This window comes from Musa acuminata, chromosome BXJ1-4 (genome assembly GCF_036884655.1).
Source record: "Musa acuminata AAA Group cultivar baxijiao chromosome BXJ1-4, Cavendish_Baxijiao_AAA, whole genome shotgun sequence".
Taxonomy (NCBI): Eukaryota; Viridiplantae; Streptophyta; class Magnoliopsida; order Zingiberales; family Musaceae; genus Musa; species Musa acuminata.
Window position 1 is genome coordinate 39,944,681 of NC_088330.1, and position 26,588 is coordinate 39,971,268.

At 36.8% G+C, this 26,588-nt stretch overlaps 1 protein-coding gene across 2 annotated transcripts; it reads left to right on the forward strand.

Annotated features, from left to right (window-relative positions):
• The first annotated feature begins 337 nt into the window (after nt 1–337).
• LOC103982747 (vacuolar protein sorting-associated protein 54, chloroplastic) lies at nt 338–25,311 on the forward strand. Of its 2 annotated transcripts, XM_009399753.3 has the most exons (19): nt 338–1,422; nt 3,059–3,121; nt 5,060–5,139; nt 6,525–6,642; nt 7,002–7,076; nt 7,726–7,882; nt 7,971–8,059; nt 9,743–10,005; nt 12,158–12,329; nt 12,398–12,481; nt 12,607–12,986; nt 13,184–13,337; nt 14,478–14,559; nt 15,644–15,723; nt 18,686–18,847; nt 22,532–22,599; nt 23,060–23,140; nt 23,231–23,486; nt 24,790–25,311. In XM_009399753.3, the coding sequence occupies exons 1-18, from the start codon at nt 592–594 to the stop codon at nt 23,364–23,366; spliced, it is 3,075 nt and encodes a 1,024-aa protein (XP_009398028.2). In that variant the 5' UTR covers nt 338–591; the 3' UTR covers nt 23,367–23,486; nt 24,790–25,311. The 2 variants fall into 2 exon arrangements, with proteins under 2 accessions (XP_009398028.2, XP_065034516.1); XM_065178444.1 differs by lacking the exons at nt 22,532–22,599; nt 23,060–23,140; nt 23,231–23,486; nt 24,790–25,311 and adding an exon at nt 16,507–16,557 and having other exon boundaries at nt 447–1,422; nt 18,686–18,816.
• The last annotated feature ends 1,277 nt before the right edge of the window (nt 25,312–26,588 follow it).

A 26,588-nucleotide genomic window follows, 5' to 3' on the forward strand; every position in this document is an offset into this window, starting at 1 on the left:
GATCGTCTCCAGCTTCAATCATACCAATTTAGTTGGACCAATTGCACTCGATTGGTTCTTCCAGATCGCACGTAAACCCGCGTGTAACGTGCTATTCTTCGTACTACGACCTGAGTTACGACGGAGCTCATGACAAAATGGTTTGGGAATGACCCACGTCTGGAAACGCCGTTGCCGACCTCATCGCGCCTGACGTCTGATCCATCTTTAGTCGTGAACTAAGTAGTGGGTGAGTTGGACGCACGGCAACGCTTCTAGCCCAAGCTGGTTATCGAGCTTGTTCATCCCATGCACGCCATGTTAGCTTTGTCGTAGCGGTAGTCGTGGCATGAACCGGCGTTCTGCGTCGAACCCCACCCGCTTCGAGTCTCTCCTTCCCCTTCCCGTCTCCACATCCATCTTTTAAGAATAACAACCGAGAAGTAGAGAACTCTCCCCCTCCCTCCCTGTTTCCAGATCTGATCTCTTCACTGTTCGAATCCTCGAATTCGATCCGATCGGCCCAAATCTCGCGGCCTTCCCCGCTCCGATTCCTAGGGTTTGCAATCTCCCATGCCCCTCCCCTCCTAATCCCCTCCGCACGCTGCCGAGATGGAAGCAGCGCCGCCTGCCCGTCTCCGCGATCCGTCCTCCTTTGGGCGCTCCAGCTCCGCCTCCGGCAGATCATCGCACGATCTCGATTCTCCTTCCTTTTCCTCGGCTGGTGCCGGTGCTGTCAGCCACAGTCTCGCCTCCATCCTCAACAACCCCCACGCCGGCCGCTCCGACGTTTCTTGGACCCTATGGTGGCCCTCCGCTTCCGCAGCCGCCCCCGACCTCGCCGCCCCCATCGTCCCCTCCGTATCCTTCCCCGAGGTCACCCGCGCCGACTTTCTCCCATACCTCGCCTCTGTCTCGGACGCGTACTCCCGGTTCGAGGACATTCTCAACCATAGATCTAAGGAGAGCGCCGCCGCCGCTGCTAGCGGCGATGGAGAGATCCGGGGGCAGGGGGAGGCCCTGGTGGCATGCCTTCGGGAGGTGCCGTCGCTATTCTTCAAGGAGGATTTCGCGTTGGAGGAGGGGGCCACGTTCAAGGCTGCGTGCCCCTTCTCGCCTTCGGCCGAGGAGAACACCGCGCTCCAGGAGAGGCTGACGCAGTACCTGGATGTGGTGGAGATGCATCTGGTGAGGGAGATCGCGTTGCGGTCAGATTCGTTCTACGAGGCCCAGGGCCAGCTTCAGGGGCTGAATGGGCAGATCGTGGAGGCGTGCGTGAGGATACGGGAGTTAAAGGAGACGATCCGGATTCTGACAGGAGATCTTGTGGGATCAGCGAGGAAAGTGCAAGAGCTGAATGCCACGCGAGGAAACCTTGTAGCACTTCAGCAGAAGCTCACTGTCATACTCTATGTCAGCCAAGCACTCGGAGCATTAAAACTGGTACATCCTGCTTTGTGCTTGTTTAATTGCTGTTAAATGATCAAATAGATATATACCAAAATATCATATATCTGATAATGAAACCCTTTTCAACAGAATTTTGCACCTCCTGCATATTTTCTCTCCTATAAATTGCTTAAAACCGCTTCTATAATGCAAATGCATAAATGCACTATAAAAATTAAACTAAAATCAAAGAAGGCTGTTTCGGCTCTGGGATTATAAAAGCTGGTAATTTGCATTGTAAAATAAAAAACTGAGAGGAAAGGTTTTCTTTGGCTGTAGTGAAGATACGAGGAAAGAGATGTAACAACGTTCAAAACATTAAAAAAGAGGAAATCACATGATACCCTTCTCATCATATAACTGAGATTATTGTTCTCAAGTCCAATGAAGAAAGCAGCCAAGCTGGGATAAAGGAATAAATATTACACTGGAAGCATCCTGATTCGTTTTTCACATCATGGCCTGACCCCTTTTTTAGCATATCCAGTTGTTGGAGTCCAAATACAGTTGTTGGCTGCATCCTTTTTCTTTGCTTTGTGTCTGCTCTTTTTTTAGTTGGAAGGTCCTTAGCATTTGTGTAGGTTTTATTTGACCAGTCACACAAGATAAGTTTGGCCATTTGTGAGATAAATAATAAATCAGTTAGTTGGTAGACAAGGTCTTGGCATTTCGGTCATATATGCTTTTTGGTGGTCTCTATGCTTGTGGATTGATGTCCTATTAAGGCATAGGTGATGCCTACTTGGTATGACATACATAACATCTTTCAAAATGTCTCAATATGCAAATTATTTAATAATTGTATGTGTTTTGGGGAGCACCTGTATAATGTTGATATTTATGTATAAGACAAGCTATGAATCTTATGATATTTGTTCCAGACAGTGATATCTGGTAACATGGTAGATAAAGGGTTTCCTATCTAAACGAAATGTAATAATACAGAAGAGAAAAAAAATCCTCTCTAATTGAAACTTATGTGTTGCTGTGGAACTAATGTACCTCAGTCACCTAGTTTACTTTAGATATGGGAAGATTATCACTTCATCTGCTATGGTGCATGAAAAATGAATCTCTTTAAAAGAGATCGAAGCAAATTAATTACTATCAGTTTATTAAAGCTTTTGCTCTGTCTTTTTGTTGTCTATATTAGGGAATATGAGTGAATTATATAAGCAGTGCCACTATAGTTAGGAACCTCGAAAACTTTGTGATAGCTACTATTTCCTAACTTGGAAGGAATGGATGGATTATATCAATTTTACCACATATTGCTTTTTCTTTGTATGGATTCTCCAAGCCTTGTGAAAAACTACTGAATGATAACCGCACATGGGCCTTAAAATTGCAAACCTCACAAGCATGTGCTGATTGATGGTATCACGTAGTTTGGATTTAAGTGATTTTAAATTGACCAAAGATTTTGTGATTGTTGTATTTTCCACAATATTTTTTGTTCAAGCCGTGATATCTGAATAATTTCTACTTCAAACTTGCATACTGCTTTTCTATATTTACTTATTTTTGGGAACTGGATTCAGACAATCTTTTATCTCTTATCAATCTAATATCTTACACTTGTTATCTTCCGTGGGAAAATATATGATTTAATTTAATTGGCCATATGCAGCTTGTTGCAGCGGCAGATTGTGCTGGTGCTTTAGATGTAATAGATGACCTGCAGCAGTTGCTGGTAACTTCTTGATTTAGTGATACATTTTTTTTCTTTCTCTTTTAGAAGTCTTATGTTATACTGATATGCTTAATTAGATAATCTAACTGCAGTCTGTTACTGTATATATACAAGTTCAACTAATAAACATATTGCTATCAGACTACTTGGTTCCATTTTAATGCGTTGACTTGCAGCCTACATGCCAGGATATGCATCCAGATACTTGATATTAATTACTACTAACTAATCTAACACTTCAGGGCCCAAAAATTGGAATACGAGCTAATTCATCCCTCTAACACTGTCTCATTGGACTTATCTCCAAAATGTCTATTATCTGGCTCTTGTCATTTATCTTCATGTGCACTATTGAATTACATCTAGTATCCTATGAATTTTTCCTTGGTTTTGAAATTTAAAGTTGACTTGTGTATTTAATATTGAATATTGTGCTATTGATGGAGCCTTGTGTGTAGCTGGAAGGGTCTAATGTTCTGCAGTAGAACAAATATGGGTAATTGATATTTGATAGCTCCTGTAAGTACAATACCATTGAGAAGATGAAACTTGACACTGCCACTCTGTGTTGTTTAGATTAATCTGACAAATTATCTACAGTGAGATTCTCATGAAAAGAGCAGTAGACCATTTAGGATACTGTGTGGGCCTTTAGATTTTCTATTAAAACAGATATCATGTGTGCCTGTGTAACATGACGTGATATGTCAGCAGGATATAGGTTTAGTCCAGAAATATTTGGTGGGATTTGCTAGAGTTTCAGTTACTTTATAGAACCAAAGTTTTAACACTAGGACATATTGTTGTAAATGAGTAAGATTTGGTTTCTTGTTCTTTAATTGTGTGTTTTATCTTAGTTACATTTTCATTTTTGGCAACTTGTTTTGGAAAAATAGATGATTTTTATTTTGATGTCTGCAATATCTTTGTGCCTTTTCCAAATTGGGATATTTCACCTAAATGGTAATACGTCATCTTCCTTATCCACTTGAACTCTTTGCTAGGTGGGTAAATGTGATGGGTAGGTATCTCATTGCATGAGCCAGAACTGTCTAACAGGAAACTAACATGTAAACGGTTAATCCTTCTGGATGTCACGACAATTTTCTCTTTTGCCTGACTTTGTGGCTCGAAAATTGGCACTAGGTTTATTGTCGAATGAACAACAGGTAAAACTCTATAAAACTTCCGAGAAGCCTTCTTGACTAAGTATGGTTTCTCTTTCCTTCTTTTTCAAAGGACAGATACGGCTATAGCATGAAGGTGGATGACTAATAGTTAATTTTCCATTATTAGGTTTTGAAACAGCTCTCTTCCTAAGTTTCAGACCTTTCAGCTTGAGTGCAGTTGGATCTCCGGTTTAGAATGAACAACTGCCACCTTTCTTTATTGCCCAACTGAACCTTTCAAAATATGAATGGATTGTTTTATAAGATAGTGAAGATTGTGACTTATAAGAAATATGCCTTCCATATATTTCTTTATGATTCCTGTGGTTAACACTCTGGTGTTATAATTTTAATTTTCTTAGTGTACTCTCCAGAAAGGATTCCATTACAAAGTATGCCAGTAATTTGCTGGTAAACAAATATTAGTGAAAAAAGAGTGCTTGTAATATATTGCTAGTGTTGCAAGTATAAGTAGATCACTGTAATATCGATGTGTAATTTGCCAGGTCCTTGTCGGTCTGGCCAATGGTGTGGTATCTTGGTTTTTTGTGCTAGTGCCTCAATAGTGGCATGGGAGTATCGTGTACAACATGATTCATGCATGCTGGCCATGTGCGAATTTGTTTTGACATTGCAAACTAGATCTTTTTTAAATACTTGCTGAAGTGTTGGGCCTACAAAATCTTGTAGTGAACATTTGACTGACTACCTTGATTGAATTTTTATCTTTGCCTTGTTTGATTTATGCTGTAATTCATTTACAAAACAGGAAACCGATGAGCTTGTTGGTCTCCATTGTTTCCGTCATCTTCGTGAACAGTTGTCAGGTGGCTTGGATTCAATAAATAGGTATATCCTGAAACTTTGATTTTGTGTGCAATAGTTTGAAATTAGAATGCATTTGTCCTTGAAGGAAAATTGTTTATTGAAATGCTACAGTATTTATGAATTTATTTTTGAAGATAGATCTTCTGAACTAACTGTATTTCTTTTGGTTTACTTTCACTTAATGGTGTTTTTATGTTTCCATCCTCATGGGGTTTTTCGTTATTTTTTGAAGAATTATTTATGCTAATAGCTCTACAGTGAAATTATTATATCTCACTGCATAGAAATACTATTAAAAATAAGTGGTAAAGTGTCTGACATCATCTTAGTCACTTGTTATTTCTTCTATTTCTACCAACAGATAAAACTTAAATCTCAATTTTCTTTCCAATCTACTTCCTCAAACATGTTCTGGTTACTTCTAGAAACTATTTAGGCTTAGTAGCTCATTATAGCTTTATTCAACGAGCATTGAATTCAGAAAAACTGAGATTATAGCAGTTTCAGTGCACCTATAATTAGCATGCTCTATGATGAGCAAAATGCTTCATGTGACATTCAATACTTGGCAGCATTGGAAAGTGTAAACTAAATGGAACAGATTACATGTGCTTTTCACATGTGATAAGCCTCTTTGATGAGCTAAATTGACAAGCACATTTGACAGCATTATGACGGGATAATATTCTAATTATCACGCAACTGCAAACACTAAATGGAAAATCTTTGACAATTGTTCTTGCTTTTTTCAGGATTTTACAATTTTTGTGGAAACCGAATTACTAGTTTTATAATTAATTTATGGTCAACCTTTTGGGTTCACATTAAATTCCAATTGGAGCATCTTTCCTGTGCAATAATCATGTGTCAGAATTTAGTTGTGTGTCTAATAATCCTTGAGAGAATTGATTTTACATTTTGGTTGGAATGGAAGGAAATTAGTGTCAATTTTTTTGATGTATCTTGAGATAATTTATGAGTTATTATGGAGATGATCACTTTCATTTGTTATGTGTGATTTGTTTTCAAGATGCGAAAGTTAGTAAATCTTTTTAGCATTGGGATTTATATCATGTCTGGTATTTCATATCACTAACTACGGATAATGAATTGTTGTCTTATATTACCTTTTGCTAGTTATATCATTCTTATATCTGAGACCATTTCTATTCGGTTTTATCCTTGAAGCTATTTATCACAGCGTCAGTTGGGTAGATTTCACATTATTGGCAAGTTTAAACAAATGACTTGTTTTGTAATGTCATAATGAAGTTTTGAGTCTTCATCATGGCCACTTGTCATACTGGGCTTTACTTGTCATTTAGTATTTGCTAATTATTGAAAGTTGTTTGTTTCATTATCTTGGGCTTGTTGTTTAACATGATATATAATATATCATTTTGTAGCATTCTTTCGGCAGAATTCTTGCGTGCAGCAATACGTGATGCAAAGGGTGTTGACTCCATGATTCTATCAAAATTAAGAACAAAAGCTTCTGATCTCATGAATGGAGTGGATGATGAAGTATGTCAGTTCTTGGCTTTACTGAATCTCATCTTTGTTCTTAAAGTTGCTTTATCTATTATTTAGTACATACACCATGCCTACATACGTGGGCAATCAATGTGCATATCTTGATATTAGCATAGATGTGGTACTTGTTCACAGAGCAAGAAGTACAGTGCAGTGCATTTATGTTTGTTCTTAAAACCAAATGCGACCTTTTTTCTCTGTTTATTACTATTTCTGATACCAGAGACTTGCGATAACCCAAATCATTTTGCCTAAATTTTAGCATTTTCAAGGTCCTTATGTTTCCCTATGCCAAGGTGACAATAAATTGTCCTTGTGATATGATGTATTTGTGTTTCATTTGCCTGCAGGTGAAGTTAGATGATGATGAAAGCTCGAATCTCCAAGATCGTCTTCTCCCTCTGATTATTGGTCTATTGAGAACAGTCAGTTCTTCTTCTTCATATAACTTTATTATCGAAGATGAACCACACTGTGTTATGCTAACTTTTGTTGTTGTATTCATGAGTTCTATAATGGAAAACATATATTCTGCTGCTTCTGCTTGATTTAGCTGGATCATAGGTGGCTGGCCCCTATCTGTCTTTGCTTAGTACTTGTGTACAAAATATAACTATGTTGCTGTGCATCAGTAAAGGTTGCCTAGGTTCAGACGCTGACTAGCTCATCTTATACAGTTTTCTACCATATTTATGTTTTGACAACAATTATTTAAATAATATTGTACCTTTTTATATTATAATTTGATCATGTACTTCATTGATTCTGCCTCAGTATACCTTTGTTGTAAATCTTTATGTTAGTTGATCTAGGAGTGTTATAAAAGTATTTCTAGAATTATCTTTTGCTGCTGTTCACACTTAAGTTTGTTTTTTTACTCTTGGATTTGTGGAACTGCTTACTAAATAATCAATAAAGTGATAAACATTTATATTTTTTTATGGTATTAATATGACATGATAATATTAAAGGCACCTTTGTCTGCTACTGATTGGCTCCTGCTTATATGCACATTAATCTAAATACTTTTGTTGCTTGTCTATGATTGAAGGAACATTGTGGTTTCTATTTCAGGCAAAGCTTCCAGCTGTGCTGAGGTTGTACCGTGATACACTTATTACTGAAATGAAAGCTGCTATAAAAGCTACAGTTGCAGCTTTGCTTCCATTTCTATTATCCCGACCTCTAGATTCGGATCTGATTACTGGAGATCGTGTTGGTGATTCAGATGGTTTGACCTTGTCTTTATCTTTAAGCCTTAAGATCTATCATATAACTTTTGTTCCTGCATTCATCTTATATCTTGCATTATGACTCAGGTGGAGGTTTGTCACTGGCAAGCAAGTTGAGGAGTCTATCCTCTGAAAGCTTTGTTCATCTTTTGAATGCTATTTTCAAAGTTGTACAGGTAGAACAATTTGTAACTTCTCCAATTTGCATCCCAAATATCAGTTGTTTCATAGTTGTATACCTGGCTGCATATTTACCATGTCAAATCCTATAGCAGACATAAACACAATTGCTTTACTGTTTTAAACCCATTTAATTACTAAGAAAGCACATATTCTAGGTTCTATGATTGGTTGTTAACCTCTTTCAGAAAAAAAAGGTCGGCAAACCATCTTGAACTTAATGTAGAAACCCCAGTCAACTTGTTCATTTCTTTTCCAAGTTAAACATGTCAACTGGGCTAGGATTTGATATGTGAACTTGTATGTCAATTGGTCACATTCTTGATAACTAATCATATTATACTAACTACTAAGTGAAGTAAACGATCTAAAATTGCTAAGACAGTCAAATCTAGCATTTTTTTATAGATGTTCAAAGAAGATGTATTTTTTAAACACTTGTTATGTCAGACACTTGATTGAAAACCCACCATCTGACGTGGTCAAATATCATCTTCAACACAATTTTAACCCTTTTGATGTGGTCAACCTCACTTCCCTCCCACCAGTATTTGCACTATTTGTGGCTAAAATGATACTGTCACCTCAATTTTTCGTTTAAAAATGTTCTACATTTACTTATCAGATTTGTTCCTCTATAGCTGGACCAATATGGGTCTGGTTTATGCTGGCATACTAACACACTTTACACCAGTATGCATCATGATATAATGAGTGGGGTGTTTTTTATGTTTTTTTGTTTTGGAGAGGGGGGGGGGGGGGCAGGGGTGGCGGGCGGGAGGGTAGGAGGAGGAGAAGTAGAGGGGCAGAGGAATGGATGAAAAGGGGAAGAGAGGGCTTGTGTGAGTTAGATGGCTAGCTAACCTAATAAGAAAACAATAAAAAAGAAGCTTCTTGTATGTAGTATGTATGGTCAGGAGAAAATAGGTTAAATATATAATATATATGGGTAACTAAGTGGGCATTTCTTCCTAATGTGTTCCAACTTCTTTCATTTACTAAATTGATGATGCTAACTCTCTCTCCCTTAAGTTTTTGGACTTAAAGTGGTGGTATGTGGTCCTTGTTTCTTTGATAGGAATATAGGAATACATTTGGATCATTTGGTTTTTTTACAGATATTCTACACTTATTTTACTATACATTGTCCTTTATCTTTCACCCTTTCCTCCTTCCATCTTTTCATGGAATGGCTTATCCTTTTTCCCTGATTCCAATTCTTTTTTTTTCTCCCAATAAATCCTGACAAGAAAAGATCATATACTTTCTTTTAAAAACATATACAGAGAACTCTTTTTTTTTGTTACACGTGTTGTCGAGGATGTCTTGTTGGAACTTGTATTGTAGGAGGTGGAAAGTTTAAGATTACATGTTGTGTCTGTGCATGTGCGTGAATGCAGGTTTAGTGTGTGTGAACAAATATGCATGTGCCCATTGGCATATATGTATGTGTGATCAAGGCTTATTTTCTTCTTATTAATTGTGATCCTCTTGTTTCTATTATGTTAACTGGTGTATGTGAATTTCATTTTTGAAGATAACACAATTAAGTGCCTTGATATGCCGGCAGTTGTTAGAAATGTTAGTCTACATCTGCATGTTTTCAGTTTTTATAGTAGGTTATTCCAACATAATTTATGTTTACTTGAATATGATCTATGATCTTTTAGTGAATACAGGCACATTTGATGCGGGCTGCAGAAGTTAAAAGAGTCATTGAGTGGATTATGGGAAACCTTGATGGATGTTATGTTGCTGACTCTGTTGCTGCTGCAGTTGCGCATGGTGCAGCAGTAGCTGCTGCTGCAGAGGGTGTTCAGGAGAATAATGGTCATATTATTTCACACGTATCTCATTCCCTTTCCAGGAATCCACCTAAGATCTCGACGATTCAGGGAAAGGTGAATGATGTGTCAAGTCCGAGCACATCCAAAAATTTCCGGTGAGATCTCATAGATTGTGATTTCATATTAAATTGTATTGAGTACAGTTTTCCCTGTTTTATTTAATATTTCATTTTTCAACAACTTTTAGGAGTTCTAATCAATTTTGTCTCTAATGACAATATTTATACTGTGTTTTGATAATTACCTGTTTAAATACTGCTGTTCTCTCACCTCTCTGTTTTCTACTTTTTCCAATAATGGAGTTTAATAATCACCTCTTGAAAAGTACTCATTCCTCTTGTTTCTTCGAGAACTTTCCATTAATATTCTTTTTACCGTGGACCTTCATTTAATGCATAATAACCATTATATGGTTGGTTTTATCTGATGGACCTTTATATTTGTTTATGGGAAAAGATGAAGGTAAATATCATTTTCCTCTTCTTGGCTGGATGAGTAAGGCCTTTATGCTACTTGTGACAATGCTTAAATCAACTATTTGTTTAATATTGTCTATATGATTCTCTGATCTTGTAGTTCTCCATATTGTGTATGACAAGTTATCATTTAGAACCATTAAAATTTTGTTCTGCACATATTTTTTTTACCTTTTTTGTCATGATATATTTCTAGCTATGCCCAAATTTATCAATTGGCACAAAAAATCGTTGTCCCTATCAGTCAACACTCTTCCATAGATGTGCATTTGGATAAGAATTCCATTCAGCATTAGGCTAAATTTCATAGTGGATTCTGGATTGATTTGAATTCATTCAGTATGACATGGTTTGTAGCTAGCTTATTTGTGTTCATGGTTGATTGAGCACCTGCATTATTTATAGTTCTAAGTAGATGCTCAAGCATCCTTTTGATGCTGTCAAATAAGGTTTACCTGGAACAGTTGCAAAATAAAAAAAGGCTAGGAGATGATCATGAAGGGTCTTTGGAATAATGGAAGAAGATTCATGTATTTGCTAGCCTTGTTCAGAGTCAACTCGGTAGGAACTTGTAAAACTTGTTGTTCGGGGTTAATTCGGTTAGTTCTCAGAACTAGAGGATATAATATCGTTGCCTGGGACTCTTTTGCTCTAATGTGAAATATGTTGCTTACTGCCTATGTCTATGATATTATTGAACTTGAGTGAAATGTCATTGCTGATATGCTCTTCTCGAGATTAGGTGCTTCGAATTCCTAGTCTTTTCAATAATGAGAAATTTCATGAATGATGTTATTTAATTATTTGGTTTTGACATTATTCTGATTTAAGCGAATTTGAACAGAAACTAGTTTCTATTTCTTCTTTTTTGTTCAGGTGGCCAAGGTTTTCCAAGTCCTATTTCACTTTTGGGAACAGGAAAGGACCATATTAGGTACTTTTTTGGGTGGTACTAGAGGTAATTGATAAGAGAAGTTTGAAATGGGCTTGGATTTTCCTAAGATAGGTTAAGGCAGTAAAAGAATTAGAAACCAAACTCAGCAGGAACTGTGGACATTGTCTACGCCATGGAACTTGTCTAAACCATGGGGAAGCTGTCTGAACTGGTTGGAATGGCCAAAACCATTAGAACTTGATTTTTAACCAGTTGAAACTGGTCAGACCTATCCGTAATTGCCATGAACAGTTGGATCTAGCAGACTCAGTCAATACCAGTTGGTAAATGGTGAAGTTCAATTATGCTGTGGTTGGTTATTTCCAAAACTAGTTTATCTCTGTTTTTTTTACAGTTTCAAGAAGTTTTCTAACCAATTTAATCTGGATTCCTCATCCTGCAAACCATGGTGCAACATGATATTTTTCTTGTTGCTTCTCTCTCTCCTCCTTGTTAGAGACTTGGTAAATTCTTGCCATCGAAATTGTTAATATCATAGGAAACTGCAGATTTTAATTCATTTGTCGATCGGCATAACTTATTTTGTTCAAGACCATTTTGACTTTTTTTTTCACTTGTATAGATGCTCTATGGTGTTACATTGTCTGCATGTACTAGGCTATTTGCTTAAAGAGTGCTCTTCTTGAATTTTTTGCTATAGTGTTCTGTCATTTGTAATCAGGTACAGGAATTCTTGCTGTAAGGTGGTTGTCTTTTTTATAAGTTCATTCAGAAATTGCAAAATATTTGCAGTTTCTAAACTGTCATCATGTGGTTTTGTTCTGCTAGTTTGCAATTGATTTTGTTGGTCATTTTGATAATGGTAATTAATTTCAGTGCTGATGTACTGCGGGAAAACACAGAAGCCGTATTTGCTGCTTGTGATGCTGCGCATGGAAGATGGGCTAAACTCCTTGGTGTTCGTGCTCTTCTTCACCCCAAATTAAGACTCCAAGAGTTCTTAAGCATTTATGACATAACTCAGGACTTTATTGCAGCTACAGAGAAGGTATATTTGGTCTTCTCCTGTGATTTATTTTTACTGATATATTGGCTATAAAAATTCATTTTTGGCAGATTGGTGGAAGATTAGGCTATAGCATTCGTGGAACTCTTCAGTCACAGTCAAAAGCGTTTGTTGATTTTCAACATGATTCCCGAGTGAGTCACATGAACTCTGTGTATCTTTTATAAGTTGGATTTTATGTTGTTTGAATGTAAAAGCTTGTTTGTTGTAATTAAGCTGCATTTGACCATTGCTAGACCTGTTTGGTGATCGTTTGTAGATGACAAAGATTAAGGCAGTCCTTGATCAAGAAACTTGGGTTGCCGTGGATGTTCCTGATGAATTCCAGGCCATAGTTCTCTCATTATCTTCTGGTGATGCATTATTAAGCAATAGTGACCTAGCGTCAAGCAATCCTGATTCTGGGACTGTTGAAGCAGGTTTTCCTGCTAGCCAAGAACATATTAGTGAGAGTGATTCTGGCCAAACTGTAGATCGAGACAATCAAGCTAAACCCATTCCATCAGCTGGGTCAAACCAAGAAACCAATGCAGCGTCTGCAACTTCTAAACGGAATAGTGATGCTAATACGAATGAACATGGAAGAGCATCTTCTCAAACACTTGTGTATCGAGGTGTTGGCTATCACATGGTAAACTGGTCAGTTATCCATACAATTAGACTACCTCTTTGATCCATTTTCAACTATCCATTACAAAACCACCTTTGCTTGACAAAGAGTAAATAATTAGGATGCTCAACGTTGTAGATTTATTTGTCTTTATGCTTTTGTTTGTAATCTTTATGTTGTTTTTGACCCATGTTCCTGAACTTTGACTTTGAATGTTCATCTGCAGTGGTTTGATATTGTTAAAGATGTTATCCGAGTATGTTGATATTAGTAAGTTCTTGCCAGCATTGTCATCTGAAGTGGTTCATCGTGTTGTGGAAATGTTGAAACTATTCAACATGAGGACTTGTCAGCTTGTTCTCGGTGCTGGTGCCATGCAGGTATCCTATGGTTTAATTTTTATTTTAAATGTTTATGTCATTATCAGGATTGTTTGCTGCAACAACAATGTCAATGGTCTTCCAAATATATTGACAGAACTGTTTATGGGCATCTTGCTTGCTTTTCAAGGATCAAAATATTAAGTCCATGTTCATACCAGTTATAGGTTGGTTTCGATTGATGTCATGCTGCTCATGAGGGCATGACTATTTCGCACTGCATGGCTATTGTATATGAAATGATCCTCAACAGTGAGAGCTTTGCATTGCCATGATAAGCATCTTGATAGACATCAGGATGGTGCTTGTATTTTCGAACGGCAGTTGCCTGAGTGCTTAAAATATTCCTTTCCTGTATGGTTCTTGTTCTTGCTTCTCAAATTTGTCTCCCCCTTGGTTTATCTGTGGGTTGATGTGTCGTCCAGTTTGTATACATTATGATAGCAAAAACTGGTTATAACTGTTTTCAACATTGATTCACATCTTTGTTTCCAATAATTTTGCATCCTTTTTTTTTATCTTTGTTGACTGATACTGCTAGATGGTGGGGTCTGATGCTAATTAATGTTTGTCAACTTACTTTTTAGTTCTGTAAACTTGTGTTTTCTTCTGCAACCTGTATCAGTTCACACTTCACCTTGTAGGCTTTGGTGGGATAAACTTTTAGCAGTGTTGTTGGTAATCAATATTGCAATTTTAGATTAAATAGTTATAGCTTGATGCATCTGCTTGTTTGTTTGCTTTCTTTTCAAATTGCTGCATTTAATTTGTTCTTAGCTTGCTTTGGTAAAACCTTGCATCTCAATTCTTCTTTTAAGGCTATGAATCCTTTGACATCATTGAGATTGCCTATTCCTCAGCTGGTAGCTACATATGTTGTCTTATTAATGAACTTGTCTATAAATATATTATTAGTTGACCATCTTGCCGATGCAAGTAATAGGAAGAATGATAGAATTTTATCATTGAGCAAGTTGGTGGTTGGTTTCATGTAGACTGTGCTCTTGACTGGATTAGAATTGATCTTTCTATTCTCTCTTGTTTTTACAATTCAATCCAATATTGGTCTCAGGTACCTTTTGTTCCACTATGCTTCCAGTGACAAATTATACATTTCATTTTATTGATAATGTGTTGCAGGTATCAGGTTTGAAGTCCATAACTTCTAAGCATTTAGCTTTGGCAAGTCAGATTGTCAGTTTTGTTTATGCTATCATACCAGGTAAACTTCTGCTTACTCAATTACAGCATTTATTCAAAGCATTTATCTGGATATCATTAATTAACCTTTTTGATTGATCAATACTGTGATACAAACTTGTCATTGTCATTGTCATTGGTGTACTTGCTGGATTTTGTTTTTGTTTTTTGAAATTTTTACTGTTAATTGAAAAAAAGTTTCAAGTCTCGACTGTGGTCAGTAGGAGACCCATATTTACTGATCTGACCAACTATTGCTATCGAAACATATTTAATGATGCCACAAAATATATTTGTTATTAATTATTTTACATAATGATAGTTTGCAGTATTTTTGTGTCACTTGGTAGACTGGTACCATACCAATTCAGCAAGTTATTGGAACAAGTATTGGTCTGAGATTTAAATCCTTGAATTGAAGTCGGCATATTTGAATGGTAATGTAGAAAAGTTCTAGGACCTGAAATTTGTGGGTTTTTCTTTGCTCAAAGTGACTCAGGTCATACATTGATGTGTTGTCTCTATCTTTGTGACTGAAGTTTGATAAGATAATTTGGTGACAACTTGAATTAAAAAATGATGATCACTTGAATTAGAAAGTTCAATCTCTAATGTATAGTAGATGAAGTATTATTATTCTTCAAGCTTTTCTTACATCTGTTTGTATTTGTTACTAATGTATATATTTGTTGATTAATTACATTTTGTGCAAATATGATAAACTTTATTTATGGTTTCTATCAAGATTTGTGTGAATTGGTATTCCACTATATATTATGGTTAATATGGTATCTTTTAATTTCCAATATTATAATGCCATCTGTTCTGGCCACTAGCATATAAAGGATTGGTTTCCTTAAACCTGCTTGATTCAATCAGAGAAGTTGGCCATAAGTTTGGCTCTTTTATTTAAAAGAATAAGAGGTCTGGTCATTTAAAAAACTCAAAACAAAATTAAGATCTGATGACGTGTCATCTGGAACTGAATTAAAACTTCAGGGACATGATCAAGTGATCAATTCATTGTCTTCGTCATATTTGCTTGGTTATAACTGCTGATGTTGTAGTTCTAATTTTTTCACATTGTTCCATGCACGTACATAAAGAGATTCAGCGAGTTCTCTTCTTGAAAGTGCCTGAGACTCGTAAAGCATTGTTAACATTAGAGATGGATCGAGTGGCTCAGGTATAATAATTTTATATTTATTGAGATTTTTTTCTTTCTCTATCTTATTGCGATATTGTTCCTATTGATTCTATGATTGCACTCCCATATTGTGGAAAGAAACTCTATTTAGTTAAATGGTCCTATCTTGACTTCATTCTCCAGACAAAACGAAATAACACTATTGTGTAGGACATCATTATGCTTCAGGCACTTCTGAATATCACAACAACGATACCTAGCATTTAAAATTGGTATAAGATTTGAAACCATGGATTGTCCTATGGCATATCATCTTGTACCATATTTTTCTTTGAATGTTATAATTTCAATACTGTACCATATTGAGTGTCAGTGCACACTGTATGATGGTAGATCAAAAAAAAAAAATTTCTGGACCTTTTTGGTTTTATATGGATTTCATATGATTTATATTTTATAATACAAATCATGATCACCACTTCATCTAGAGCCATAATAACACATGACAAGTATGGTATTTTAATAAAAGACATGTTACATTAAAACTCACTAGAAAAAAGCCAACATGTGCTTATCCAATGATCCAAACACTATGTTTCAAGTTCCAACAGCAATACAATCCCATCAAGTAAACCTAAAATGACACTGGCAGGCATTGGAGACTGGAGGATGTACTAATACCAACAATGAACTTGAAAAAAATTGTTTTATATATTGTCAATACTGGGCTTATTTTATGATATGTTGTATTGCTGAATAAATTAAGCTTACTGGATTATATACTGTGAATCAAGATTTACTCAATGCTTTATGTGAATTTAGGGTTTTCACCCAAGGAATGAGCTAGGTCTAGGATTGGCTTATTGAAACAAGGTAAGGACTTATATCTGCCTGCATCAAGCCTGTATTAAATGTGCTCCAACTCATACTGTGTCTTTAGCCAACTTGTATTAAACGTGTACGAGCCTATACTGGTCGATATTACCATGATCCACTTTAGCTAAGGGCATAATATTGGGCGATACGCTAGTTTGCATCTGAACAATTCGCCACTATGAATATCCATGTTAGAACCTTTTTTGGTGTTGGTCACATTGCTAATTCTTGAACTACTCTTTATATTACCAGTATACCCAAGCTGATTAGTTTATTTACTTTATTCCTTTTACAACATATACTCTTTAAAATCTTATATCATCATTTGGTCATGACATTCGATTATGATAGGAAATATCAATATATCGATACCTTTTATATCTGTTGCATTTTGATTGAAATCTCTTTATGGAAATTATGCATTTTAACAAGGTTTGCATTACTGCCCGGTACTATATGGTAAGGTGGTACACATAAGTCCAACAGGCTATATATATATATATATATATATATAATATTATATCTGTTTTTTATTCTTTTCAAACTTTTTAGATTTTCTTTTCAAGACTTGGTATGTCTTGACGTATTGACACTTGATATGAGCCCTAACCAATCAGTACAGTACCTGTACATGGACTTGCAAACCTTGAATTTTAAGAAGATCGAAGATAAAAAAACATCTTAGTGTCCTTTTTGAAATTTTATTCTATTTTTTTATATGAAAATTATTCCACGAGTGTTGGTACTGATACTCATACCGGCACTTGGTATGAGCCCTGACTGACCGGTGCAGTACGTTTACATGGAATTGCAAATCTTGAATTTTAAGAGGTTTGAAGTTAAAAAAAATTCTTAGCAGCCTTTTTGAACTTTTATTCCAAACTTTTTTTATATGAAAACTATTCATCAAGGATATAAATCTTGGTCTGGCATGAGTTCCGATAACCTACCAAACTGGTACAAAATCAGTATATTGCCGTACCATACTACTTAGTGACATTGAATAAAATAATAAAAAGTGAAGACCAGCAATGTTGTCCTGGTATTGAACTCTATGTTTCATTACCGGTACATGGTGAAATATGTCTTTTTTTCCTGCAGGTATGGCCGAGATTTGAAATATTGTTGTTGTATGGTTGTACCCATGTTGTCCTAGTCTTTTATGCTTAGAAATATTGTTGTGTTTTTGCCGTGTCAATTTGTCCCTATTCTTTGTCTGTCTAAATTTGAAGACCCTAGCTGTACAAAGGAACTGGGAAACACTAACACATCATTTTTATTTTTTTAATTAATTTATCATCTTTTATATTTGTGTTTTGATCTCTGCTGTTACAGATATAATGTCTTGCTATTATAATGTCTTCCTACTATAATGAACCTAAAGTATGAATAAGATATAATAAGTCTACTATAATGTCTAATTTATAATGTCGGCCTCTTATTCATAATAACTTAGTGTATAACAAGAGTAATAGGTTAGGTCTTACTATGCTTTCTTATGACTGTCTCTTATTTATAATAGGTTAGATCTTTTTATTATGCTATTTTAGCCATGATATATGTTACATTGTGAAAATATAATGATTATTACAATATGATTTTTATTTTAATTTTGCATTTACAAAAATACATATAAAACACATATAAGGCCTATATAAATATGAAAATTCAACCAGAAATATAATTAGATTTAGATGATTTTAATTATTTAAATTTGGGTGGTGATATTTATTTGTTCAAGTCGACAAAATTTAAATATAAATGTTATAAAACTCATGTTTATATAACATATATACATGAGTTTTATAACATTTATATATAACATTTGTATACAACTCATGCTATATATATATACACACACACACACACGTTCTTGTATCCTAATTTTTTTTAGAATGACATGTTGACATTTCTGTGTCGTGTCCGTGTCCGTGCTTCTTAGACAAGGAGTATAATTTAACAAAATTGATAACCTTATTAACTGAATGTGCAAAAGTGTCTGATGTCAATGTCTGCTAAGTAATTTATGATATTAAATTTGGATTCTGTTATTGGAACATGATGCGACTATTGAAATGCTTTGTTTAGGATGTGTTTGTTTTTCAAATACTCTGCCTAAATGCAGGATTACAAGATTCACCGAGATGAGATTCATATGAAACTGATTCAGATAATGAAGGAAAGGTTGCTGGCAAATCTCCGCAAACTGCCTCAAATTGTCGAGAGTTGGAATGCACCTGAAGATAATGACTCACAGCCAAGTCAGTTTGCTCGATCCATCACAAAGGTCCATTGCTCTTAAACTGGCTCTTTGTTTCTGTATATCATGTGATAATTCTTTTCACTTGATGGATATGCTTTGATGCCAGCCTTTTAACAGGGAAGCATTATTCTATATATTAAATTTCTCTTTCACTATTGTGCTTTCTTATTCTAAAATGAACATACTTGTTGGATGGAATTGCATGGTTCCAATTTGTAGATTTTTTTGTATAGTTTACAAGATAATGCAATCCAAGTAATGGTTACTCATAGATACGTTCATGGGCCAGGTTTTGTCCCTCTCCAACAAGCCTATTCTTGCAGGTCTAGTCGATAGAATAGATCTAAAAGATAATCCCATTAGATAAATTGTTCGGGCATCTTGGTAGAACAGCCTAAATACTGAAGTTATTTGGACTAGAAGTTCGTGTAAATAGTCTAATGGAGGAGGTGCCAAATGTATGAGGCCCCCAGTCAGTGCAGGTTTTGGGGAGGGTCAAAATCTTTATCCTTGCAAGCAAAGATGTTATTTTTCTTATCTAGTGTTGTCTCTTTACGCTGTGGTTGGGGAGTCAGCACGACTAGGTTTGACTTCAGATGCGCAAGTTTGCCCGGTCTAACACTCAGGTCTCAGGGGTTGGCATCGACCGTCCCATGTCCGGTGCAGCCCTTTGTCTCTAAGTCCTCGATGCGTAGGATCTCCCGTGTTGACGCTCGCGCGTCAGGTTGTGTCGGGCCTCGTCCCCCGAGGGCTTGCTTCTCCTTCGTTGGGCTCCTGCACATAGGTCGAGGTTGGGAGGGGGATTTCCCGACTCGATCCCTTCGAAGTTTTAAGTTAAATTTTGGTTGAATGAGTGAGAGTAGAGTGCTTGAGCGGAAAAAACCTTCCTTCGTGTTGGCCAGGCGATGGGTTTTTATGCCTACCCACGGAGGTTGGCTGTACCTAGCCTCTTAATGGCCACCGACCCCTTAAGCGGCGAACCAATACCCTTCATGCTGATACCGGTCATCCTGTGCGGATCAGCATCAAGCGGCGTCGTCCCAATCTTTGCGGGGCGGCATTGTACCTGAGCGACGCCATCCCTATCTTTGTTGGGCGGCATCGCACCCAAACTACGTCGTCCCCATCTTCGCGGGGCGGCGTTGTTCCACTCTTTGCAGGGCGGTGTTGTACCCGAGCGGCGTCGTTCCACTCTTTGCGGGGCGGCGTGGCACCCAAGCGGCACCGTTCCACTCTTTGTGGGGCGGTGTCGTACCCGAGCGGCGCTGTCCCAACCTTTGCGGGGCGGTGTGTTGATGTGGTCCGCCACATTGACTTCGAAGCTCTTCATTGGCGCTCATGTGGTTATGGACGGCTACCTGGGAGTGTGCTACCAAATTGTGTCCTATCATTTAGAGCCCTTGACAATATAGTCGATCCATGCCATAACTTCAAGGCTTGCCCTCTGTAAGAGCCACATGGTAGCACAATATGCAACTTTGGGTTTGAGAGAAGACGAGAATCCATTAAATCTTGAAAATTCGAAGAGCCTCAGAGGATCTGGACCTAGTGGGGAAGGCCAAATCCAAAGGTAGGACCAATCATCAACCTCGTAGGTATGGTTGTCTGGCCCTCTGTTATAACTTGTTTGTTGATTCCAAGTATACATCATGGACAAACATTAAGGTCGTTTGTTAGATTTTTTTCCAACTCTTGATGAATCCTTCATAATATGTCATGATGTGTATGATGTCAATTTTTATGATATATGTTACAAGATTTGGAATCTCGACCATACAGTTCAGGATGGACTAAAATTCACTGGTCCAACCAAGTACTAGAATTGAAACATATAGGTCGGTACCTGTAAAATACATTTTTTTATTAATTTATACAATGGTACTGGGTGGTGCAGATAGGTTTGTCATCTGATATACTAGTATCATACTGATCCGGTAGGTTACCATAACTGGTACAAGACCCACATCGATCTTATATATAGAAAAATTCAACCCCAGTGCATATTTTAGTGGATATCTCTAAATAAGCTATCTCAATATGTTAAAGACTAGTAATATGTTTGCATTTTGTACTTTTGTGATTTTCACCTCTGTGAATTTAAATAATTTCCCTGATGCCTTATGATTGCTTTTATAGTACCGTTTTTAATGTATGTTCTTTGTAAATAATTGTTCCACTTTTTGTATGTTATCAAAGTTCAAAAATTTCCTGGTCCAGTTAGAAAGTGTTTTTTTTATATTTTAATCAGGAAAGCTTGTCAACAGCCTCCTCTCCTTCTTCTCCTCTTCCTCCTCCTCTGTGATCCATGTTGATTGGTATACCGAATTATCATGTGTCGGTATTGTCAAATACATATCGAACCTGGGCCCCTCTGGTTCTCAGACCAAAACTTTGAAATCTTTCATGTCACATTTATGATGATTGTGGATTGCCTAAATTGTGCAAAATATATCATATATAAAATTATCAGATAGTTTTCTATATAATGACAAGTTGTGTCCTAGTCTTTCAAATTACCGTATTAGTGTGTCCTAATCGTGTCATGTCCTTATTCCATACTCATGATCACATTGGTGCCCTTGCATTATAATGAGCTTGTTCTAGTGGTCACTAGATATCATAAACTCTGTTAAGTTGTTGGCTATGCTCTATGTTATATGTCCTTGGATTTTCTCTCAAGCACAAATGTATCAGACACCATTGATGAGTAGGTTAGTTTACAAAAATACTCAAACGCTTCTTCTGAGTTGTCATGGTCAAATAGGAGAATCTTGAAAGATGTTTCATTTCTTCCTAATACTGTAAACTTAGTTGAATGGTGTTATAGTTGGACCAGTAGATAGGGAAGTTCTCACCAGCTGGCTAATTTTGCTTGATACCATGAGATAGCCCTCAACTGGTGTGGACTGTACCTTCACAGATAACCCAATGCTGTATTTAAAATTTACTGTTAATGTTTGAGTGAGTCATTTTCCAAAAAAAGGGATATTTATTGTCTGTTTGATTATAAGACTGTATAATGTCATGCCGAATTACCTGGGTCGACAATCTAAAACTTACAGTTATCTAATCTCAAACTCACAAAACGAGCAAACTAAGAAAAAGGATGGTCTGGTGCATAAGACTGCCTGCCAATGCAGGATTGTCAAGGATCGATGGAAGGGAACTGTTTTCATAACTTGAGCTATGGTCACCTTAAATTGCAAAAGAGAAATTTTACCATGACACCAAGGATCACCCTTGAGCAGAATGAACAAATGGATGGATTAAAATGGTTCACATCCAATTGATAGTGACAGTTTGTGTATGCTTGGGTAGTGCAATGGATACTGGATTGACAGCGACAGCTAGAGATGTCTCAGAGAACTTTTGGGCACACCTTGGTGACAGATCTAATTTTTAAGATTTTTATTGGGTTGTTTCTTGTGGCTAAGGTTTATACATTTTTCTTCAGATCAATACTTATGGTTCTGATTCTTTGTAGGTTATTATTTACTTTTTTGATTCAATTTGTTTTTGCATCTGTACTTTATCATGTCATATTGATGTCTCTATTAAAATTGCAAATTTTGGTTCACCATGGTTAACATTTTTTGAAGGTGCCTGTTAGATACATGACGTGGTTGAAAGCTTCATTTGTAGGCATAATTGTTTATGTTTTTTGGGGGTTCATCTGATTGGATGTATGGTTTCAAATTTTTACCTCAGGAAGTTACTTATCTTCATCGCATTTTATCTCAAATCCTTCTTGAGGCTGACGTTCAAGCTATTTTCAGGTAACATCTCCATATTGACAGGGAAGAGATCTATAAATTGCAAATTACACTGAACTATATAGTAAATTTGGTTTATTTTAGCATATCCATCTTGATGATTGGCTAAAGAACATCTTGGAATAAGATTATGCTTGGGCAAATAAAACAAGTCTCTTCTATTGGAAAATAGCATAACTTGACCAACATATCGTCCAACATTTATTGGCATGTTACATTCTGTTAGCTGCATGTTGTAACATGCCAACTTACTGTGGCATTAGGTCCTCAACACTTATTTTGATATCTGGAGTAAATGAAGCTGCAATCGCTTTTTGTATCTGTTGCATAATTTGTACAGCTATTTTTCTTTGACAATGGACTTGTAACTGTTTCTGCTGATGAGACCACTATTTTGAAACTTCTGGCTCTTTATCCAACAATAATAGATGGCTTGTGCTTTGTTTCATGTTTTTGTTTGCAGGCAAGTGGTTCACATTTTTCATTCCCATATTTCGGAAGCATTTTCAAAATTGGAGCTTAACACTCCCCAAGCCAAAAATAGGTAATAACTGTTCAGTTTCTGCTGATTGATTGAATGTACTTGATACAAACATTATTTTTACATTCCTGATGTTTATTTTTCATAATCCAGACTCTGCCGTGATGTTCAGCACATTCTTGGGTGCATCCGCAAGTTGCCTTCTGATAATTCAAGCAAAGAAAGCGTGCTGAATTATGGTCTTCTCGATGAGTTCTTGGAGGAGAAATACGGGACAAAAGTAGGATAATGAAGGACCTTGTGAGATACATGCTAACCATACCTGATAGGAGATTGTCAGCAGTGATGTTTATTATTGGATTCAAGTAAATCACTTCTGATCAACATTATGTTGTAAAATTGCATTCAGGTAATTTCTGAGACTGCTTCGTCTACTTTGTTAAATTTTTACTTGTTGTTCCTTTACAACCTAAATTCTGTTCTGGTTAATATCTACTAAATAATGTCATATTTTATAACATTATCAATTGAATGCTTTTTGGCATGATTGCATTTGGGTTTTATGGAGCTTAGCTTTGCTGTTTTACTCATCTGAGTAGTGATAATAATCCTTGTCTGTATGCTTTTCATGCTCACTTCTACACATCCACAAGCTCACAAAAGTGAAATAGGTCCCTTGGGCATATCAGTTAGCAAGTTTTTGGAATGACACAAAAGGTACAAGTCATCCCTTTCTTCATAGGGAGTAACTTGGTAGAAATTTGATCATGCAATCCCCTTGTCCATATGTGCATTAAAGATATTAAGATTGCACCATATTGTTACTATGTTTAAGTTTTGTTGTCATGTGTGCATGCCTAAAGTACTTTGGACAAAGTAATTCTTGTCATGTTAAATTATTCTTTTCTTTTGTATTTGGACAGGAATATTCTAGATGTCCAATTGCTATTATGAGATGTCCATTTTTATCATCAAGCAAAGGGTGCGAAATAAATCACACTGATTTTTCGATGAAGTATTTTGGCTGCCCTAATTTTTAAGGTTTAGTCACCTCTTAAATGCTGCACGATGAAGCTAAATCTTGTAGTCAAATTAGTCAGGCCCATGTAAATTACTTGAGGATGATTTAAAAGACAGGTTCATCCATTGTACTTGCAGTGTGGGTGTGCTGATATAGGTGTGTGTTAGGAGGAAAACAAGGATTGATTATTTTAAAAAAGTTCTGAAATAAATACCTGGTCCTCCTGGTATATTCGGTATGCCATGTTATATTAATCCATATAATCAATCCAAAAGTTGTCATACTTGGATTTGTTTTCGTCACAAGTTTAATGCAATATCAAAACTCTGAAGTTGGAGCATATGGTAGGCTTAGCCTATGAGGAATTTCCAGGGTACATTGTTGAAATAAATGATTACTCCAGTTTCTAACATCATTACTCTTAATAGAGGTGCATATATGGGAAGAGATCAACTATTTTAAGTCATAGAAATCTGTTACTTCACGATGCTCACAAGGTTGTCATTAGAATTCTCCATAACAGTTCATGTCAAAAACGACATTGATGGTATAGGTTATTCAACAGTTCCATATGAATGAAAATAAATGGCATCATATTAGATTAAAATTTCTTTTGTCTTTGCAAACATCACGTGAATGATTTTGCCAAAAACAACTTCAGAACACTAATGTCTTTTGAGGACTTGTGCAGGTGCTGCTCTATTATTTAGAGTACAAGGTTCTGACATTGAAAGCTGTCGGTGACCTTGAAAGCTGCTGGTTTCAGTTTTTTTCTGAAGAAATGTCAATCAAATATATTTGCTGGCTAAACAGTTTGAGAGAATCAAAGCCCATGGTTCCTGTTTGGATTTAGCGAGTTGTTCTCTTGAGCTATTTGCTCAATGATCCCTTTGTCGCAAAACCCAGTATTCTTATCGTTGACTGTATTATGCTACTTCTTTCAGGCTGGAAGTATCTTCTCTTTCTGTCTATAATGTGGCAGTCATTTGAAGACTAAAAGCGTTTTATGCGTACTCTCTTATGTAAAAGACAATTGAAAGGTACAAAACGGATGTCAGACACTAGAGTTGTGCTGGCGTTTGCACTTGGTGGCTTCCTATTGGTAGTATAACCCTTGTAATTTATGATGCTTCTAGTTGTCATTTTTAGTTTTCGTTCCATTATGAAACAACATTTTTCGTCCTAAGCAATAAATCTCAAGTTTTTTTGGCTATGTTATCAATTCATGACATTTTTAATGTTGCCGTTGACCACTGCAATCTATTTCTGAAATATTTTTGTGGAATGTTAAGAGGATTAGTACTTTATTCTTACTAGATTTGCCCCTCATACATCTTGCAGGAACCATCAGCACATTCCCTATGATTTTTCTTGACCTCTCGATGTAAATCATGTGGTTATTTTAGTTCCATTCACTCTTGCAGTATTTGCTTGTATTAACCATTTATTTTGTTTCATCGTCCCAGAGTCAGATGCGGTGTTCTTCTCCTTCTATTTATAATTTGGGGTTTATGCGGTGCTTCTCCACATTGCCCCACCTATCACGGGTGGGCATATTATGGTAGGGCCGGTTCCGGTGGACGGCCACCATGCCCAGGTACTGGAGATCTGTACCGGAAAGGTGCTTTCGCTTCCTCGCCTGTTCTCCGTCGGGGCTTGTCACGTGAATGCACTCCGCCTCTGGTGTCGGGTTACGTCCATGCACGGAAGGTACGTGCCCGGGAGCAGCACTGCGGCCGTGGCTTTTGAGGACGGAATCGTCCTCTTCGATGCCTCTTTGTACATGTGTAATAAGTAGGTGAAAAAAGTAAGTGGAGAGGAAGACACAAAAGAGAGGGAGGCGTGAAAATTGAATCGCTTCGCTTGGTTGGCATCATCATCACTCACCCACTCCAAAGTCCGTGACACAGCAGTGCCGGTTCGGCTGCCATATCAGTGGTACGTGAACAACGCACGTCAAAAGAGGCCGTCGTACCCAAGTAAGAAAGCACGGATGAGCATCACCCGCTTGTCGCGACCGAAGTTGTACACGAGAAGATAAAATCTTCAATGAGAACGGCTGGCTACATATTGCGACTTAAGTTCGTCCAACGGATGGATGTTTTCAAAGATCATGGAGTTCCACCCACAGCATTAAGAAGTGGGGTCAATCTGGATATGGAAGTCATCAATTTGTTTGAATCGAAGATGTTTGACATTATGAAAATATACGATCATCCTCGAAGAATTCTTGTTCCTTTGTTGACAAAAGTCAGAGAGAGAGAATGGAGACATAACCCCAAGCATGTCGACGTGACGATGGCGTGTTGGAGTGTCCGTCCCAATAGCCAAGCTCGATGTCCATTCACACTTAGCCTTTCCCATCATTCTAAATCCTGCAATTGCCATCGCACGGAAGATGATATGAACTGTTTTCTTTCATCATGACAACATTAAACAACAAGAGAATTTGCTGTTGCCACCTTATATCGACATCATTGATGCCCAAGT